Here is a 21312-nt window from a genome sequence, read left to right as displayed (position 1 = left end):
ATTGCAGAAGAGTATTTAAAATGTGTGGTCACACTGCTTGCAACTACAGGAAGAATTAAAATGAACAAAAAAGCTTCAGTAAATTTGTTGCTCTTTCACAATAATCTCCATCCCGGCCAGAACTGAATCTGCATCAGCCTTATGAAATTTCATAGTTAGATTACTGAATACTGGGTTGCTTATTCATTATACAGATGTCATGAGCAATCTTTCTTACTTTAGATTTGTATTAGAGAAAATTTTGCAATAACTGAGAGAAGAGTTTTTTTTAATAGAAGCTTCTGATAAAAATAAAATTTGTTCTGAACGTCTCCCAAGATGGGTGTGTGTGTGTGTGTGTGTGTACATGTACACAACACTTCGGATAAGAACAAATCATGTACAGCTTAGACAATTTTAGGTGATCCCATAAATATAATTTATTCTCATTTTTTTCTCAGAATAAAAATACACTAGTAGGATGATGAAGCGTGTTTACTATTCTTGGGTATAGGCACGGTGGTCAGTAGTAAACAAACTAAAGTGTTTCTTCAGTCAAGGCATACTGCTATTCCTTATGTTAGCTTACAGCATCGATGGATTTTATTACAAGCCAAAATAGTTTTAAATTGAACCTAATAAAGGAGGTTTATTTTTTAATACTTCTGACATCAATAACCATATGATAAAAAGGAAGAATCAAAGTATTTTACAAGTAAAAGTAGAACACTGAAAGAGACCTTAATTTGAAACTCATTCAATGTACCTGAGGGCATCTTTACAGAGTCTTCTCAAAAGGTAGAGACACTTTATGATCCATAGAAAAAAGCACACCATATTGCACCTGAGCTATTAAGATCAGTGCATTCATTCACCTATCTTGTTTGTGACTGCCACACAGACTATTTCTAAATAAGAAATAAAGGGAGAAACAAGGTGGCTTTGCAAGACTAAAGCCTCCAGCACTGCAAACCCCAAGCGTTAAAAAACTGAGTCAGGCCCCAATCAGATTGGTTTAAAATAATACATTTGGGGTTATTCCAGTTTGCCTTCTGGTTTTTTAGCTTTTAGGATTTACATTTACAAGCTGCTATTTGCAATCAAGAGAGCTGGAAGCTTATTTTAAAAAAAAGGAAAGAAGAAAAAAGGGAAAAAAAGGAAAGCGGAGTTCTCACATAACTTCAGACATCAGTGTTTTAAGCTTACTCACAAACTATTTAGAGACTTATGATTAAAAAGATAGAAGAGTTGGCAACACTAAGCAATAGTACAGATCTAGATCTCTAGGAGGTCATGGTGTGGACAAGGTATTGGAAAATTGATTTTTGTTTTGGCCCATCTAAATAATAAATGTATTTTCTTATTAAACAAAAAGTGCTGTAATGCTTTTATACCCTCTGCCACAAAACATTCTAGTCTATTTTGAACACAAGTATGTTTTTATGTAAACAAATACAGCTGAAGTTTTTGCATATAACTACTAACTCCTGATGGTGTTCCCTCAATAAGCCCTGTCTATTGCACTTATTAAAGCCCTGTCTATTGCATTTATTTTATGTTACTCTCTTAAGTTTAGTTATTAAAAATGTAAGCCCCAAATTCTTGAAGTATGAACGCTAGACTGAATGCTAAGGGATCATTTACATACAGAAAAATTAGCAGTAGAATGCAATACATAGTTGAAAAGAAGACAAAAATGGTAGCCTGAGGTTTAAAATGGACAATGCCCAGTTTATGATCTTGTAAATAAATTTGAGTACCTAATTAGTAGCATCTTAACTGCATTTTAATAACCTCCCACCCACCCCCCCTTTTTTTTTAACTAGTTATGCAATTAACATTTTGTATTTCTCTCTGCTTGAACAATAATAAAATCAGTCAGTTTCACTTTTATACATTCAAGTACTATGTTTGGTTTCCAAGTACTGTAAGAAAAGTTGTTGTTTTTTTTTCCTTAAAAAATTATAATTTCCCTGGGAATTAAAAAAAGTCCTAATAATATTCTCTTGGTATTAAATTTTGTACAAAAGTCTATATTTGGGACCAGATTTTATGCTGACAGTTTCCCTTTAAAGTAAATGCAAGAGGAACTGCATATTTACCTGGACTATAAAACTTCCCTTAATTGGCAGTTAGACCTTGTTTTCTTTCTGAAAAACCTTTATAACAAGAACTTGACAGAAATCTAGAGCGCCATAGGTTTTATTGTGGTGTTTAACATTTACTGTGAGTATGTAAATTCCAGTTCGTGAAGGCCAAATTATAAATTAAACTAATCCACAATATATCAATTGAATTAATGTCTTATTTTAATTTTTCCTAGTCCCAATGGTTACAGCTCAGTGCCAGAATACTTCACGTGTTCTTGGCAAAAACCACAGAAATCAAGTCAAGTGACTTAATTCAGGCCACACACAATAAATTTCAGACCACATGCACTTAACCTATCATAAGCACATGGTTTAGCCTCTCATAACAGAATATTTTTATGCCTTTTTACATAAAAAGGCTATTTCTATTAACTTAACATGGTCAAGTTTTCCTCCACATAAACGAATGGAACAGATTTTCTCTTTTTTTAATACACGCTTCTAGATATATGGGGGGGGAAAAAACTTGCTACAGAGAACTTTATGCAAAAATTGAATTCATGTTTCTGCTGCCTATCCAATATAGTAAGGCAGGGGTTCTCAAACTTTTTTTGTTGGTCCCCCTGAGAAAATATTTTGAGCTGTGACAACACTTCCCCCCAAAAAATGATAGCGAATTACTGTACATATTCACAGGAGCACTAACAGAAGCATGATCATTATCCTTGCGGTCAAAAGCGCTAAAAGCCTTTCAAAAAGTGTAAAGCAACATTTTTCAGGAATAAAAAACATTGGACATTTAAGAAATATGTTTTCTGAAAAAACAACAGATAACGGGATACAATTTGGGGAGCTGGAAACCTTTTCCAGTGACTGTGGCAATAATCATAACGTTGTCCAAGGATTGTCCATAGTTGTATATAAAGCCACAATCAAGTATCTGGACTCTTCATGCGAGGGGTGTTGCTGTTTTGAAGCACACAATTTTTTCAATCATGGCTCCAGGAAACTGAGGTAGATCCTTAAATCATCCTCCACACTCAGTTTTCATTTTTGAAATATTAACAAATATCCAGGATTTGGTATTGCTACTATTACTTCTGCACTTCTTTTTATTTGGGAACTAGAAACATGGTAATCCTAGAAACGGAAAGCTTATCACAATATTTTTTGTGATCTCATGATCCCCTACAATAGCCTTGAGACCTCCTTTTGGGTTGGCATCCCCAGTTGAGAAACACTACAGTAATGTTTTAAACTAGATAAAATGATCTAGCTGTAAGTAACCTTAAAAGGAGTCCACTGTATTTTCTGTCAAAGAACTATTTTATCAATAAGAAAAAGGCTGATGTTAGGAACATAAGAACTGCCAGACTGGATCAGATCCAAAGTCTATTTAGTCCAGTAGCCAGTCTCTGGCAGTGGCTGCATCAGATGCTTCTGACAAGAAAGGTACATCCCAAAGTAAGCAGCTGTGGGATCATCTGCCTCGCAGATTAGGTCTCACCTGATCTCTAATAGTTAGAGATTGGTTTAAGCCCTGAACCATGAGAGTGAATATACTTTTCAAAATGTTGTTAGCACTACCTATTATGGTATAACTGTGGATATTTTTGCTATCCCATATTTGTGCATACACAGTACATATAGACATATACACACTGACATACACAGGTTACGTTACGCCCCTTGCAAAATTTACATTTATTGTCAAAATATTAGCAATTTATAATATTTATTCCAAATTCACTGGGCCATTAATGATAAACTTGTTTTTAAAAAACAATCCCACAGCTCACAAAAGACAAAAGACAAAACACAAAACACACTACTCACTTCATTTAACATTAAGTTGAAGGTTCTTAAAAGCCAAAGAACACTACAAACACTAGCCAATGGCTTGGGTTTTCTATTGCAAAGCTGTGGCCAAAGCCGAACATTTAGAAGTATTAAACTCACAGGCTTTCTACAGTGTTAAACCTACAGCTCTTAACTACCCTAAGTGTCTTGATCTGATTTCTCACTTGGAACAGAATAATTAAATACATATGCCTTGAATCTTCATTAAACTGAGAACAGCTAAAATAATTAGATGGATTCTCCTCTCTCTAGATGTAGAGTACTATTTTGGTTTTAATAAAACAATTAAAGATCACAACACAGATACACAGATTTTCTAAAATGCAAAATGGATTTCTCTTGTACAAATAACATATTGCAATTTAAGTTACCTGTTTGATTAATGTAAGCCAAAGCACAATACAAAATTATTTGAGATCCCTGTTTAAAATCTCAGACATATATACATAAATTGTTAAACAAACATATAAATATTAAGTTAATATATTAATTAGCAATTATCAAATTTTAATTTCCTATTAGTTTGAATTATTTAAGACAGCAACATGTAACTGTTTAAAATCACAATCCTTATTTGAATTATGCCTTCCAGCACACACTGCTACCAAAGAAAATAAGATTGCAAAACATGACAACCTATAGGAACAAGGAATTAAAGCTGCATGCATTTGCTAAACCTAGGCCAATACAATTTGCTTCAGTCCATAATAAAGAATTTCTATATAACATGGTAGTACTACCATTACCATTCAGAGTCTCTGATTCCATACTGTATGATCACCTCATTTTACTGTATTCATAGTCAGGGTATGTCTATCTTACAGCTACTAAGTACAGGCTCTAGAGCTGTGCCATTGTAGCACCATAGTGTAGACACTTCCTACATCAATCAAAGGGGGTTTTCCATCCTTGTAGGTAATCCACCTCTCGGAGAGGTAGGAGCTAGCTCTTCCATTGATCTAGCCATGTCTATACAATACAGTTAGATCAACCTAAGGTGCAAAATGTTTCACAGCCCTGAGTGACATAACCAAGTCAATTTAATTTTTAAGTGTAGACCAAGCCTCACACAAAAGCTCCCCCAATATTACAATACTATTAATAGGATTATTAATCACTAGATGTTTTTTCACAATTTATGATGCTTATCGGCCACAGGGATAGCCATCCACAAACACACTGCATATTCTTTCAGCACCTACTGTACCTGCCAAGTTCTTCTCCAGTCTCATAGTAATCATCCAGGTTCTCTTGCCTGAAGACAGTCATGATAGCTGTCACCCTTCAGAAAAACCCAACCGACTTCAGCTCTTTTTCCTTCCAGCTCATCACCACATCTCCGTAGCACCCAGTGACACTTCATGCACTGCTGTGCGCCCTGGAGAGAGAAGAGTTAGGCGAACGCCTGCTGCGTGGGGTTATGCATTTTACATACGCAAACTGACAGCAGCAAATCTCCCAGCTAAGGCTACAGAGAATCCCCCAGGAGATTCCCGGGATCAATCAATCGCAAAGCGCGCGTGGCCCCTGGCTAGTTAACACTGCCCTCAATCCCTCGCTCTGCTCCGCGCAAAGGAGAAAGGGGCCAAGCCCCGCTCCCTGCCCTGCTCTCCCCCTTCTCCTCCCCCGAGTGCGGCGCCGAAGAATGAAATACAAGCGGGGCGGACCGCGCCTCCTCACCGGCTCTCAGCGGCGGACACCCGGGGAGGAGAAAGAGGAACGGCGCAGGCAGCCTCCTCAGAGCTGCCCCTCCGCTTCTCCCCGCTCCTCCCCTCCCTTGCTCTGCCCGCCTCTCCAGTCCTCCAGCGGCGCCCAGCTGCTCTCCGGCAGGCAGGCACTTCCCCGCCGCACGGCCGCCACATTCCCGAGTGACTCCCCCTCCGTTTCCCGGCCAACTAGGACGTGCTGCCAGGCGGAGCCGCCGGGGCTACCGCGCCTCCACACGCACCAGGCTAGCAGCGGCGATGGGCAAACCCGCCCAGGCGCCAGGGACGCCGGGCATCCCCGCGCGCCTCCAACGCACCTGATTCCCAGGCGGCGGCGGCGAGCCGCTCCTTGCGTCTAGCGGCAGGAGCCTCAGCCTCCCCCGCCGCCCACCAGGCAGGAAGCCCCCCTCCCCGCCAGTCTTGTTGCGGCAGGGGGAGGGGAGGCGGCTGCAGAGCCAGCAGCGCCCGGAGAGAATCCGCCCGCGCCGCGCCCCACCCCGCGCGCCACTCACTGCTGCTGCCTGCCGGGGACTCGCTCGGCCGCCGCCGCCGCCGCAAGCAGGACCTGGGCGGGGGGAGGGACGCGGCGCCGACCTCCCCGCTGCCCGGCCGGCCTTCGCTGGAGCCAAGCCGCGCCGCGCGCAAGGGAGCAGCGCAGGGCTGGGGGAGCGGGGGCTCCGGAGCGCGGCCAATGGGAAACCACCCGCAGCCGCCAGCCTCCCCCCCTTCCACCGCTTCCTCCTCCTCCTCCTTCTGGCCGCGGCCTGCCCCGGCCGTGGGGCGGGACTGCTGCAAGCTCACAGGTGCGCGCAAGCCAAGGTGCGAGAGGCGCCGGCGCTGCGGGCCTGACTGCCAGCTCGCGGTGACTTAGGCCCCGGGGGTCTCGGACTGGAAGAGCCGGGCCCTGAGGGAAGCAACAGCGCATCAGTGCAGGGTCCCTTGCGGCGGAGCCCGCTGCTGGGATGCGATGGGGTGGGAGCAAGAAATCCCGGGGCGAGTGAAGCGAGGGTTGTCGCTCGCTCTCTCCGTATCACTCAGGGGGGGGGCTGGCCTTCGGGACCAACTTCTGTGGGGCTGGGGCAGGTGCAGAAACCCCAGGGAGAAGTTCCTGTTCCCTCTAGCGCCATGGGCGAGAATAATCCTCTCCCGCATCCACCTGCCCTCCTCACAACCTGCCCCGAGTCCCAGCTTGTAAGGGACTGCCCATTGCGGAGTGACTGGAGTGGCAGGGCAGGTGGTTGACCCTGCAAAGAGCCGGGTTCTGAGCAGCCCTTGCATGGTTACAACAATGAGGGAGGGGAGGACCTAAGGAGGCTCCCCTCCTCCCATCCCCTCCTTTGCATTTTCCACACAATGGCTAGACAAAACTGCAGCCCATCAGCAAGGATTGCTCACCATCTGCTGACCCTGCAAAAGTTATCACCCCCAAAGGAGCTGGTGATGATGCAGAACCATGCAGGATTCCCAACTGCACCACCCCACTGAATGGGCCTGGTGCACCCAACTAAGGGCAGTCTGTGCCATCTATTAGTACACATCCTCCAGGCACAAAGAGCAGCCCCAGAAGAGTTTCCTGAGGCACAATCTCTGCTCGTACTGGCAGCAGTGGTGTGACTATAGTAGGATGACCAGATGTCCCAATTTTATAGGAACAGTCCTGATATTCGGGTGTTGTCTTATATAGACCCTCCACCCCCGTTCTGATTTTTCACACTGGCTATCTGGTAACCCTATTCTGCAGCACCCTTTCTGCAGGGCTGTGTGCAAAATGCACAATCCAATGCATGCAGTAGTAATACTCATACGGTATCTGGCACAAAGTGGAACACACAATGTCCACCCTAAGAAGCCTCTATTGCATTCACCAATTTCAAAGGTAAGTATTATTGTGACTCAGAGAGGCGTGGATGTCTGCTGAAAGTATGTTACAATTAGGGAACAGTAACGTACAGTTTTTTTCCTGAAATTATTTAATTGGGTTTCTAGGGCATCAGACATTATATTTGATTTTCCTCAATTTCTTCCCTATTTGCACACATCATTGCCAAGTCTTCTTGTTTGGAAATTTTGGTGTCAGTTTTTCAGTAGTAAATTGGCATGGCATCATGCCAGGCAAGAAGTTTACCTACGGTTGAAACTTTTGAGTCAAATTCTTCAATACTAGTTGTTAGCATTTCCTGCACAATCCAGTATAACCCCCAGGGAACATGACCCTGAGTAACAAAACAGCTTTTAACTTCCGTCTGAACTATCAGATCTCTCAGAAAAAGAAGTGCTCATCAAAGGTGAAGAAAAGTTCAGCACAGTCGTGCCTGTACACATACTTAATTTAGCACTTGAGGCAACATGGCCTATTTGTGCTATAGTTGGGTGCTGAAAGTAGGAGACCTGGATTCCAACTTTACCCCTGAGTCACTGTGACTTTGGATAAATATTTAAACCAGTGGTTCCCACTCTTTTTGGTTCAAGTGGCACAAATATCGTTTTTACAACTCTGAAGGGCCACCAGTCTATCAACTCATAAAAAATGTATGGACGCATACACCATTAATCACTACATATTTAAAGTAAACATTTTGATGCCACCATGCTCATTTTTACATTCACTACTTTACACCTACAAATTACAAGCAGTATGTCACACACACTCACGGACAAAGCACTAGTGTAGATAGATGAGCGACTGTCACTGCACACTGAAGCACATGGCCTGGCAGCTAAGTCATGATGAGTGACCTGCCAAGTGCAGGCTAAACCAGATAGAGTCCTGTCCCTCCTCAAGCATGGTGGGTCCTGGCTGCTCTGCCAGCAATCCGCCCCTCCCCCCCCAAACCACCACACACACACACACACACATACTGCAGCCAAACAGGAGTTCAGCAAGGATGCTGCCTCCTCACTGATCTCCTGTCCCCTGGCTGCAGCAGGGAAACCGCACGTGTCATGTAGCCCTGTGCGCTCCCCCTGGGTCCTAGGCCTCTTCTGCAGTCTGGGGGACGGAAAATCAGTACTCCCCTCCCTCTGACTCCAGCAGGGACCCCAACTATGGACCCAGGCAGAGCACTTTGCCGTGTTCCCTGCTACAGCCAGGGGGAGGGGAACGCTGATCTCCCCTCTGTTTGGCTGCAGCAAGGAGCCTGAACCCATTTTGTAGCCCCACGGCAACGTGCTTTGCCTGGGTCCTTCTGCAGCAGGTGGGTCACTTTGAAAGACCCTGTAGGCCACAGATTGGGAACCACAGATTTAAACTCTGTGCCACCACTGACCTCATCTGCAAAATGGAGATAATACAATTGAACAGATCTTTGAATTTCAAATCATACAGGCCGTTGTCAGAGGGTGGAAGTATGTGGACTTTCCAGACAGAAGAGAGCTCAGAAATGTATACTGGATTCCTAGTTCATTTGTAGCCACATGTGAAGGAGCACAATGCTGCACTTAAATCTTCAGCACAACATCTACGGCTTTCATCTCTCTGTAATGAATGTTCAAACTCATAACTTCTATGTTTTGCTGCACCTTATTTTTCATGGATTCCATGATTTAGTTACATACAATCAAACTTTTAAAAAGTTTATTACAGTTTTAGAAATATTCTCTATGCTTAAAATGGGGAATACCATTAGAACCAGCAATATCTCTAGAACTGGAATGTACTTTTAAAGCACACCCAACCGACTACTCTAATTTTTTCATATGTTTCTGCTCCTTCTGTACTTTTTTCACAGCAGAGGAATGTGGTTTTTACCTAATAGATAGCATTTTTCACTATTTCTATGTGTTTTGTATGCATTATTGCTGGTGCTAATGCTGAAGCTCCATTTTTATTAAAAAACCCAATCTTTTGTACATGTTATTGTGACCCAGGGACCTCTTGATGCTAAGTGGCAGAGAGCATGGGGTGCATAAGGGCACAGGGATCCCCTTGGTCTGGTATCTACATACTTGTTCGCCAAAGAGTGTCGTGTAAAGTGTCTGAAAGCCTGTGCCTACGTCAACCTCATCCTCATAATCTTTGCAAAATGTACGTACAGATAAGATGTAAGGAATTATGTATATATCCTGAAAACTATGTTCTTAAGGTGTGTGATTTAGGATTGGTCACCTGAAGATACTAAGCAAGTTTTTTGCAGGACAGGAGACACTAATCTACCTGTCTGGCTATATGAAAATTCAGTATTGTATGATTCACAATGGACACCCACTAACGAGAGATTGTGAAATCTTCAAGAGAGGAAATTTACAGGAAGAAGTAAACCAGCAGGAGGGATTTCTGTTGCAAGTGAGGACAATGGATTTTTGAACATACATACAGGGACTCACCTTGCATCCTTCACCGAGGTGGCGAGCTGCTCTCGGACCTGTCTTATGAACAGAGAATCACAACTAGTCTAGCTCTTTGATGCTGGCAGAGAAACTTTGGGCAAGTTAATTGTTGTGAGACGGGAATGTCTTGTGAGTTAAGTTTAGGCTCCAGAAAGTGTATTACCATTTTAACTGCAATTTTTTACATTTGTTTTCTCTAACTCTACTTGTTTCTTCTCAAATCTCTTTTTGTTAAATAAACTTGTTTTTACTGTAAACATATGTAAGTGCTATGCGCTAAGTGGAAGTGGAAGAGACTCAGCTGACAGGATTTATTCCGGAGGGCTCTTTGCATGCAGAATGGCAAATAAGTCCCTGAATAAATGTACAGCCAGAGATCTGCCTCTGGTAGAGGTGTAGATTCAAACCAATTTCACTGCTGAAACATAACCAATAACCATTATCTGTCTCTCTGTGTCTGTTTGTCTGTCTAGGTTATCATATGACCCAATCACCATAACACTGAAGTGCCCATTGATTTCAGTGAGGTCAGGATTGGACTGCACATGTAATTTGTCAGAAATACACATTTAAAATGATTATCCAAGGTTAATTGATCCAATAATTACTATACTGGCTGGTTTTACTTCACAAATGATTTAATATCATATTGAGTGAAATTCTGGTCCCAGCAAAGTCAATAAGAATAATCCCATTAACTTCGGTGGGGCCAGAATGTCACACCAGTGTATATTTTTTGTTTATTCCATTACAACTGAAGTAGTACTATATGTGGGCCTGATTATCCTCTCATTTACACAGGCGTAAATCTGAAATAATTATAGTGAAATCAATGTGTAAAACTGGTGTAAGAGGAGATGCTGGCCCCATGACTGTAACAATAGATATGTCTGTAATAATATATATGTTTATCTGAAGGTGTACTCCACTATTGATTTGTATCTGCCTTCTGACCACATCAAGTGGTTCAGAAATTTACTTGGTAGAAGGAAGGATTAGTATTCTTTTTTTTAATTAAAAAATATTATAGAGAATTCAATCTCAGTGAAAGTCTCTGTATTTCCTGGAATTATTGGTGACATAAAAGTTCTATTATCTCTGCCAGTAAGGTGATTTATAGCCCTCTTCAGTAACACTTGTGCACAATTTACACACCCAGTTCTACATAAAATAATAGGTAAATAGACATATCCATTTTACTGTTGCAGAATAAATCTCTTCAAGCTTACCCTCCTGATTTTCTGTCATGTCTTCCTTAATTATGATGGTAAATGATATTAATTTCTTATTAATTACTCTAAAGATTATTAGTTGTGCTATTTTTTCTCGTTAGTGCTTTTTACTATAAAACATCATTCAACATTTTTCACGGAGTGGCATTTACCATCAACATGACCATAAAAATTATTTTCCCATTATTTATATTCCCCCTTTATTTTCTCAAGGCCTGATCCTACTCTGATTGAAATCAACAAATCATTAACTTCAGGGGGAATTAGATCAGGCTCTTCATTCTGATTCAGAGACTTTTCATGACTGTTTAATTTACTTTTTAAGAAATGACCATAGTGCTTCTCAAAGGTGCTAGAATGAAGTTGTCCATCTGTCCATGCAACATGTACAGCATTGGCAAATTTGACTTGAATGGGCTGCTTCTAACATTCAGAAACTCATTTATCTTCCACATCCATTCAAACCATGACATTTCTGCTGAGACAAGGATTCCAGTTGTGCTGATGGCTTTGGTGATCAGGACATCTCTGACTAGACATCAGCCCATTTCATATAGGCCAGAGAAGGAAAAATGAAGCTGCTGACAAAGAGAAGATCTGGACCTTCAGAACACAGATCTTTTATTGTAGCTGTGCTAAATCTTTTCACTGGAGTTGGACTCATAAATTTGGCAGGCTGGAAAATCCAGCCCCCAGTATGTTAATCAATAATCAACATAAAATGCTGGTAAAAAAAAGCATTTGGTTGTTTCACTGAGATGGCTACAAATAAGGCAAGACAATGGGAAATGGCCAGCTTTAGACTTTTATAAACTTTGCACAAATCTTTAAATTTATCTTTTTATTTATCTCACCTACCATCTGTCAGCTATGTCATAATTAGTTCTATTAAAGTAAGCAGTAAGATGTGACCTCTCAAGATTATGTCAATTCCTCATACTTAAGAATGTAGCTCAGTGCCCTGAAGAAGCCACAGCTAGTTCAGAATGTAGCAGCTTACCTACTTACCAGTACAGGTTACTGGGTACACATCACAGCTCTGAGCACTCGCTCCATTGAGGCCCCTATTCAGCAGGATAATTAAGCATGTGCCTAAGGCTAAGTATGTGAAGAGTCTTATTGAAGTCTGTGGGACTACTTATGTGTTTAAAATTAGGCATGTACGCAAGTGCATTGCTGAATTAGGGCCTGCACACAGAGTCCAATTCCAGGTTGCTGAACTGATTTTCAAAAGCCTGCATGACATTGGCCCTACTTACCCAGGGATCGCCACTCCTTCTATGATGACCTCACAACACAGCTTTGATCCACTGAAAAAATGAAGCTCTCAACAAATGGGAAGATTCGTATCTGCAGGAGACAGATCTTTCATTGGAGCTGGACTAAGATTATAAAACTCACTCTCAGATTAAATGAGATCAATCACCACAAACTAATTACATTCAGAACTCAATGCAAAGCCCATATTTTTTATTTAGTTTTCCTGTAATAAACTTCCCAAACACATCAGCACCTCATATATTTATTATATTTATTTATCTCAAATGAAAGCAAGTCAAAAAATTTTGTCAGAACACTTTTAGAAATTGAAACATTTTGATGACATTTTCAATAATGTCAAAATGTTTTACTTTGATAAGGTAAACATGTTTCATTTAGATTTTTATATTATATTAAAAATATTTTAATAGTGTATTGTATTTATATATATTCCATATCATGTTTCATGTTTCAACATTATCAAAATGAAACATATTTACCTTATTTAAATTAAATGTTGTGATATTGTCAACAAGTGATTCTACATGAACAAAATTAAATAGTTCAATATTTCAAAATTGAAATTTTTTAGAATTTCCATTCTGCAGTAAATGTCACATTAGACTTTTTGTTCTAATGAGAAATGAAAACAATTGTTTCCAAGAATTTCCAGTGCAATCAACCAACAAAATCCAAACCCTGTCCCCCAAATCTACTAGCACCGCTGGGAGAGAGAAATATTTTTGTGTTAACTTCTGGTGGTACTCAGATACCATGGAGATCTATGGCCTTATAAAATCCTAGCTCAAATGACAGATAATAATTAAATACTGTGGGCCAGATTGTTAGTTGATGCAAATTTGTGTAGCTCTGCTGACTTCATGTGAGCTGACTTATTAGTAGATGATACAGCATTGGATTCCTGAACCACTGTGATGTTTTGGTACCAACAGAATGTTTGTTTTAATGTATTTTGAGAGCACCATTTGGAACCAGATCATCAGTTGGTGTAAGATCAGTTCCTGGTGCACTGAAATCAGTGGAACTCTGCTGATTTACACAACTGAGGATCTGGCCCAGTATGTTAGAAACAAGTTGAGACAAAAATGTGCACTATAAAATACCAAAGAGTCCTTGATTGCTTGTGTGAATCTGGACTCAAACACTTTGATTCTTTACAAGAAAACACTGGGCAAGCTTTTCTGAGTAAAACCAAACAAAATATACTTTAAGCCTACATAACAAAGAGGAAACCAAGAGTATTTTATATAAACCCTGGTAGTTTTCATGGTTTTCTATAAAGATCAACATTTTGTTTCATTTTTATTCCTGTCTGATTATTGACAAACCAACAGGATCTAGAGGAAAATGGAAGGTCCTATTTGGGTAAGGAATGCCTACTACCAAGTGTTTGTACAACATCTAGTACAATAGGGCCCCAACCTAGGCATTATGGTATACCGTATTTCCCCATGTATAAGATGCTCTTAATTTTGGGGCCCGAAATTTGAAAAAACATGTATTATGGTAAAAAAATCTACAACCACTGTATAAGACGCACCCAGTTTTTAGACCCCAAATTTTTCGGAAAAAGGTGCGTCTTATACATGGGGAAATACGGTAAATTAATTATTATTATTAACAATAATAATTAATCATTTACCATCATACAATAATATGCTTTACACAGGCTGTTCATATAATATGCCCTAGAACTCTAGCTCAGCTCTACTAATGCATTGTTCAGAAAGGCAACCAGCTTAATATTATCTGAAACATACCCTGCCATGGAAACAAGTTCACTCAGATCAGTGTTCTTCCCCGGGTAATACATGACAGCATGAATTTGCACTTTTCTATCTCTGTGCCTCTTCTTTTTACACGTCTAAGCAAGGGGCATGGGGCGAAGGAAAACTCTACAGCTTAATAAAAAAAATGCAGTTATCACCATTTTGCAGTTAAGATAATAAGAGTGATTGTATTTATAGCGTGTCTATTATTCAAGTGTCCCAAAGTGTTTTGCAAACATCAGTTAATTTAATTACACCTCACTATACCTCTGTGAGGTTGTACATAAGAATTATTTTGGGAGCAAGTGTGTTTGCAGATGGTGTGTGATAGCATCATTCACTCAAAGGGGTTATAACATAAGCCCTTATCATGCAAAGGGATCCATCCATGCAGACCCATACCCCTGCAGAGTCCCACTGAAGTCAGAAGGCCTCCATGTGTCCAAGTTGGGACCAAAGTTAGCCCAATCTCTCACAATATCTCCCCTGGTTTCGTGAGCCTTCCTGTCTCTCCAGGAAGGAACCATCCTGTAACATGACAGCATCCCTAGCAAGTTTGGTGGAACCTGGGTTTGGATCACTGGCAACTCAAATGGGTCAAATTCCATTTAGATAATGTGATAATAGCACAATGGTCACTATACCATCTTTGAAAATAGATGTTGGCTGTTATTTAATATACCCCTTTTACAGCTGTAGAAACTAAACTTTAGACAGGATAAGGGCCTAGTTCTGAAAAGACACACATAAAGAGCTTTCCTCCCATGAGTAATTTCATTGAGTTTAATGGAACTACTCATGTGACTTAAATTACTCATATGCAGAAGTGTTTGCAGCATTAGTTTGACTTGAAAGTCACACTACAAGTCAGTGGTTAGGGCAAGAAAGAAAGTGACTCTCAGTTCCTTGCTCTAGCCGCTAGATGAGACTACAAACATCAGCTCTGTGAGTCAGGGTGCCTGGCTGATGACCATGTACCCCCAGAGCTTTCCTGAACAAAAATCTGGCTTTAGGATAATTTATGTTTCCAGCAGTTGTCCTAAATCCTGAGTATCTCTGTAATCCTGGTGTGACTGACACCCTTTTCTGACTTTGGTTCCACATTAAATAACTTTGGATTATGATTATTTTATTTATTTATTTGTATTACCAACATCACATAGCCTACCTTAACAGAACATTCACCAAGGGAAGCCTGAAAGCCATAAATGGCACTACTGTACTTAGTAACTGTCTCCACGGTGATGCTTGAATGTGCATATCTCAGTTTTCATGACAGATTAGCTCACCCATAAAACATGATTTGATGAGTGTTAAATAGAAAAGAGATCCAGTAAGCTACATTTGAAGAGAAAAATAGTGAGTGGTGATTTTGCCCTATTAATGCGTGATACAGTCATGCTGCTGAAGGCATCTAAAATATTGTCCTATTTTCAAAGTACTGAGGCGCTAAGGATAGCACTTTGAAAATCATGGTATGTGACCAAGTATTCAGCAACCAGGCATCCTATCTAGCAATTCAGGAAATGTTCAAAGATGCGCACTGTGCAGCTGTTAGCTAAATGCTTCTTATATGGAAATAATTGACATATCTAGAAACTCCTGTTTGACTGTTTTTTGCAATATTTGCTCATTGTACTTTTGGGCACTTTCTAAAGAAAACACCCCTAAATATGTCATCTAGAGGTACAGGAGATACTGTAATCATGTTTGGCATACTTCATTCACATATATTCCTCTTGCCTGCATACACAGAGCAAATAAAATATTTGTGGCATGATTTCTCAAAAGGGAGACATGAAGTTTGCTCTCACTTCTGTTTGCGTGTAATTCTTTATCCTGTTACTGCAATAGCACACCCAAACCAGATAGTGTATTTGTACATACAGATGGATAGGTAGGTGCCTAGCTAACTATTTGAATGTAAATTGATGGACTTAGCCAGCACAAATGCATGTGAAAAATATTTGTTCAAGAGGACATCTGCTGTTTAAAATGCACTTTATTTTGGATGATTATGAGATGCTGCGTATTTCTCAGTAGAATGGACTTTAGTCTCTGCTGCATGCTAGCTTCTCTGCAGTGCTCTGGTGGAAGAAAGTAGTCAGGACTGGCCAGCTGAGAATTCCCTGGGTATGTGAGAGCTGTCAGCGGGTGCACAGCTGGCATACCAGGCTTCTGCAACCCACACGCTCACTCTCAAATAAAAGCTTGGGTGGGCTGTATCAGGGGCCTGGCTGTTGTATGTTGAGCTCTGGTTATCCCCACCTGGCACACAGTCCCTTTGGCATCATTGCCAGATGTCTTAGGTTAAAGTGGCCTAGAGACTGCTTCAGCTAACCTGTGGCAGGCTCAGATTGCTCTCAGAATCAGGGAGCCACAACAGGTTCCCTGATAGTTCCTCCCTGCTTAGCCAAAAGAAATGGTGCAGCAAAGAATCTGGGCAAATATGTCCATTTCAAAACACATCTTCACATAATTTATCATTGTGTCATATAAGCAAGTACTTTATAGAGTCATCTGATAGATAATCCATTATTATGTTTCAGAGATTCAAATAGTTGTTTTGTTCCTGTGAAATTTCTGAAACAGAATAGCTGTTGTGTATCTATGGACTGTGCAATAGAATAGCTGCTGTGTACCTATGTACCCAACTGCCAGTATAGGATTTTACATTTTGTAAGGCCTTCCCTTCTCCAAACACCCCAGAGGCTTGTCAAGCTAAAGATATGTGTCTGACAAGTGTCATTCCTGCTGTCATTTACTGTCATAAAAAATATGTTTTCTTAGTCAGTGGTTGTCTAAAGTTGCTCACTGGAATGGAAATTGCCTACACAAAACTTTAGCCAAGATTTTAAAAAATAGATCTCTCTAAGAACTGGGGGTCTGAGGTAAGCACCAGTTCCTCATTGCCAGTAGGGTCCCCAATAGGGTTGCCACCAAGAAGTACTAAAAGGTTAAGCCCTGCAGGAAATCCCACCCTCAGGGACATGAGTGATTTTGAGTCCCTGATTGGCTGATACTCCCCATATAAACCAGGAGGCCATTTCTGGACATTGTCTGAGCAACATTGTTTGCTGGTGAGCTTTTGCGCTAGATTCTGGCTTGCTGCTCTTCACTGTGACTCATCTGGATCCCAGACTCTTGGCTCATCTCTCAACCCTGATCTTCATTTAGTGTCTTTGGCTTAGGACTGTTGCTGACCCTGGTGCAAGACCCTGGCCTGACCTAAATCCCAATTCTTTCCTCACATGCTTAATGTGGCAAAGGACTCTGACTTGTGGTTTTGGCTTGGCCTGGCCCAGAACTGATCTTTGACTCTTCAACCCTGATATTGAGCAGCTCATCCTATGCTCACAGGCTACCCACAACCCAGCACTGATAGATCCCTAAAGTTATGCGTCTAGGGCTTGATCCTGCAATGGATGGACTAAGTACTCTTGAGCCCATTTCAATAAAGCGCTACCCTCATAATTAATTTAAACACGTGCTTATGTGCTTTGCTGGACTGGGACCAGAGTGCTCAGCACTTTGCAGGATTCAGACCCTAAATTTTTACTTAGGTTCCTAAATAAGTGGGTTGGTTTGCAAAACTGCTGAGCACCCAGTAGCTCTTATAGACTTCAGTTCATGAGGAGTAGGCAGAGTCATGGCCACCTATTGACACCAGAGATGACGAGCTGCACTGAGGGTAGCATGATGCAAGGTAATCTTTTTCTTAAAACATAATTGTATTATTTCTGAAAGAGTAGGCTGGGAGATTCTGGATACACTCATTCTCAATATTTTTTGTTTCCTTTTAGAGTATTAAAATAGAAAATGAGTACCTTTTTTTGCTATTCTCAGCGTAAAGGTATAGGCACACATTTTCTGATAATTACAGCCATGATACATTATTTACATGAATATTGTTTAAATAGATTCCACTACATCCATAAAAAATTACTTAATGGACATTGGAAAGATCAAAACAGCTTGTTAGCTTTAAATATTGCTAAATTAAAAAAGACGTGCATTAATATTGATCTGTCTTGTACCTGGAACTCTGTTTAATAGCTAATTTAAACTGACAAGCAATGGGAAGCAGATCTATGCAATGACTCATATCTCTTGACTTTAAGATGTTGTGTGTTTGCAAAAGATCTAATACATAATACTGTATGCCAGTGCTAGTGTGGAATGAAGTAATATAGTTTATCCAAGTATAGACATTTATTTTTCATTAGCTGAGCAATTTCTGTTACAAAAAACAAGAGCATAATATAAATAAAGGTTTAGAGGCAGTACAAGATGTATTCAAAGTTGGTCAGGACATGTAAAAAAGCAACAATGATGATCTACCAAAGAATATATATTATATAAATAACATTCTTATTATTAATTAAATAGTACAAGTGTTTTGGCCAATTAATGAAGAGATAAGAAACTTTCAATAATATGACATATTAGAAAAATATTTTGAACCAGATCTTCAGGTGGTGTAAATCAGTGTACACCCCCATTTAAATGGCTGAGGATCTGACCCTTTATATTTTATATATCTATATAAATAAATAAAATACAAAGAATCTGTTTAACTGAAGTACTTGTCTTGATTCTCAGAGGACAGAAATGTGCTCAGTGTGCTGTGACTATCACCAGAATTCATATAATCATTCAAGGTCCCATTCTGCTTCCACCTCTTCCCCCACACCGAGTAGCACCTTATTCCAAGAGTAGTCCCCTTAAAATCAATGGGACCAAGCACAGAGTAAGGTACTGCTCATTGTGAGAAAAGCTGTCAGAACTGTGTACTAAAGAAGTATCACTACAGCTAGCTATATAGAGGCTCATAATTCATGCTGAAAAGGTAGCTTTATAAATAATTTCAAAATAAAAGAGGCATGTACTTTTTTTTGCTAATGCAATTATTTTGAATTAAACTACAATCTGTTATAACATGCAGTGTGTGGGAGATATTCTGCTCAGCCTGTGGATTTCAAAATTACAACAGATATCAAGTTGCTGTGGTGCAAGGGTGAGGTGGGCACACTGTGTTAATGTAATAGCATTTCATCTCAGGGGGCCAAGGTTCAACTTCGAATCTGAAATTGCTTTGGCAGTGTCAATCTAATATAGATGTTTGTTCCCTCCCCATCACCAAATCACTGCACAGTCTGATACAACTGACACTGGCTGTCAGTATGTACTCAGAAAAGATACAATTATAGGACTCTGGATAGAAGTACTTCCATGGATATTTTTGAGGCCATTGGGCAGGAGACATTTTGCACCATGTACCAGTCTCTCTCTCTAAACAATTCAAGAATTCACTTTTTCCTTCCCCCCTCCAATCACCATTCTACATCTTACCTCTTCCAAAACAATTTAAGGATGTTAGGGTATAAGAAGCTACCCTGGGAGGGGAGAGGGGGGGAGGGATTGTGGGTTATTGACAGTATGAAGGAAGAGTGGGTGGTGATTGCACATTGCAGAAATGTGAAAGAAAGCCAGTATGGTATAATTTCACCCTGGGAATCTATTGCTATGGCAACAAAGAACAGATTTTTTGAAAAATAAGGTTCAATATAAAAGTATCATAATAGCAGAGAGATGGTTTTATAAAGTCTCTCCTCATTTAGCTTATATTTTATTTATTTAAATATTTACTTGAATGTTTATTGACCCAAATTTTCAAAAAATAAGAAATCGTTGCCAAAGCACATATCTTTAAAAAAATAACAGCTCTTCCTTTTTAATTATATTTATTTGGTGTGACGAAACATCAAGAAAGTGCTTCTAATATCCTCAATGTATGTATTATAAGACAATAAATTCTACTTGGAGTTACTGTAGAATTGAATTACTATGGAGTTACTCCAGATTTACACTGATGTAATGGAGAGCAGAATTTTGCTAAAATATTTCTATGTGCCATTTATAAAGAAGTAAGGAAAAAATGTATAAGTAATAACACTTCTGTTCTTTAAAGAGAACAAAGCCATGTGTAAATAGCATTTAGAGAGATGCTGTGCTTGCAACGTTTCATTTTTAGCACTATAGTGGGTAGAGCTGTGGGGATATGCAGAGGGAGCAGGGGTGATGGGGAAGGAGCAGTCATCTACATTTTCTGCACAAGGGGGAGGAAAGATTTAAGATCTGCAGTAAAATCAAATGAAGAAACAATAATCATCCCTCTGAAATCCAGAGGTCAAATAAATGTATGGTCTATTCTAGATAATTAGCCACACCTCTCTACCCCTCTGGTTTCCACTGGATTTTTAGGTATAGGAGTGAAGGCTCATTACTTAAAACACCTTCCATAACCCAAAGTTGTGAATTGTCAGTATAGAGTTGACAGTTGCATAGACCAGATTGATCAATTATCAGTCCCAAACTCTAACCCTCTGATTTTTTCAAATTATCACCCTATCACCTTTTTTATACTTCCCTTCTTACCCCAAGACTCTTCTTTTAAAAAGTTTTCAGTGTGGTAATATTTTCATTGATCAAATCATGAAGTTACCACATCTTGCTGATTAGTGTGACGGGTGGTGGGAGGTGGTAAAGATTTCAGGATCGGTATGTGGTGAAAAATTAGAAAATCAGTGGTTGCCTCAGGGAGTAGAAAGGAGCCAGAAGAACGTAAGATTTAAACAATAGGAAACAAAACAAAACAGGAGGGTGGCAAATTCTGAAACAGTGCACACATTCCATACATCTTGATGTCCCTCAAATGGAAAAGGGTGTAAAACGAGAAAAAGAAAGGAACACACAGAGGCAGATCTTGAGCTGGTGTTAATTGTCATATTCCACTGACTTCAGCAAGGATCTGTTCCAGAGAACCAGGGAGGGGAAGAGGAAGCCTCAAGAGCCAGTAGGAGAAGATAACCACTTTCCACAAAGAGCCAGAAACAAAGGGAGAACCACTTTAAAGCACATAAATAAATATCATGTACATGATACACAAGTGTGTAATGTTCATTCTGTTAGTCAATTGTTTTAGGCCATAGGTTTTAAAGTTATTTCTTTCACTTCATCCACCTCTCCAATCATTAAATAATTATGATTTTGTTGTTTAACCTTCCCT

The 21312-nt window shown here is 40.2% G+C and overlaps 1 protein-coding gene across 1 annotated transcript in view; it reads right to left on the bottom strand.

Annotated features, from left to right (window-relative positions):
- Positions 1-21312, bottom strand: part of DAPK1 (death associated protein kinase 1) — a 148883-nt gene that overhangs the window by 112073 nt on the left and 15498 nt on the right. Inside the window, exons 3-7 of the mRNA XM_067569332.1 lie at positions 14235-14375; positions 12453-12543; positions 9959-9996; positions 6148-6539; positions 5137-5307 (exon numbers count right to left, since the gene is read on the bottom strand). Coding sequence (XP_067425433.1) covers positions 5137-5198 — 62 coding nt within the window. The 5' untranslated portion in view covers positions 5199-5307; positions 6148-6539; positions 9959-9996; positions 12453-12543; positions 14235-14375. The remainder of the gene's footprint in view (positions 1-5136; positions 5308-6147; positions 6540-9958; positions 9997-12452; positions 12544-14234; positions 14376-21312) is intronic.

The sequence above is a fragment of the Emydura macquarii genome, unplaced genomic scaffold (assembly GCF_026122565.2).
Source record: "Emydura macquarii macquarii isolate MOO-44397 ecotype Brisbane River unplaced genomic scaffold, CSIRO-AGI_Emac_v2 contig_2897, whole genome shotgun sequence".
Lineage (NCBI taxonomy): Eukaryota > Metazoa > Chordata > Testudines > Chelidae > Emydura > Emydura macquarii.
The sequence above is the reverse complement of the archived record's forward strand: the minus strand, read 5'-3'. Positions and strand labels throughout refer to the sequence as shown.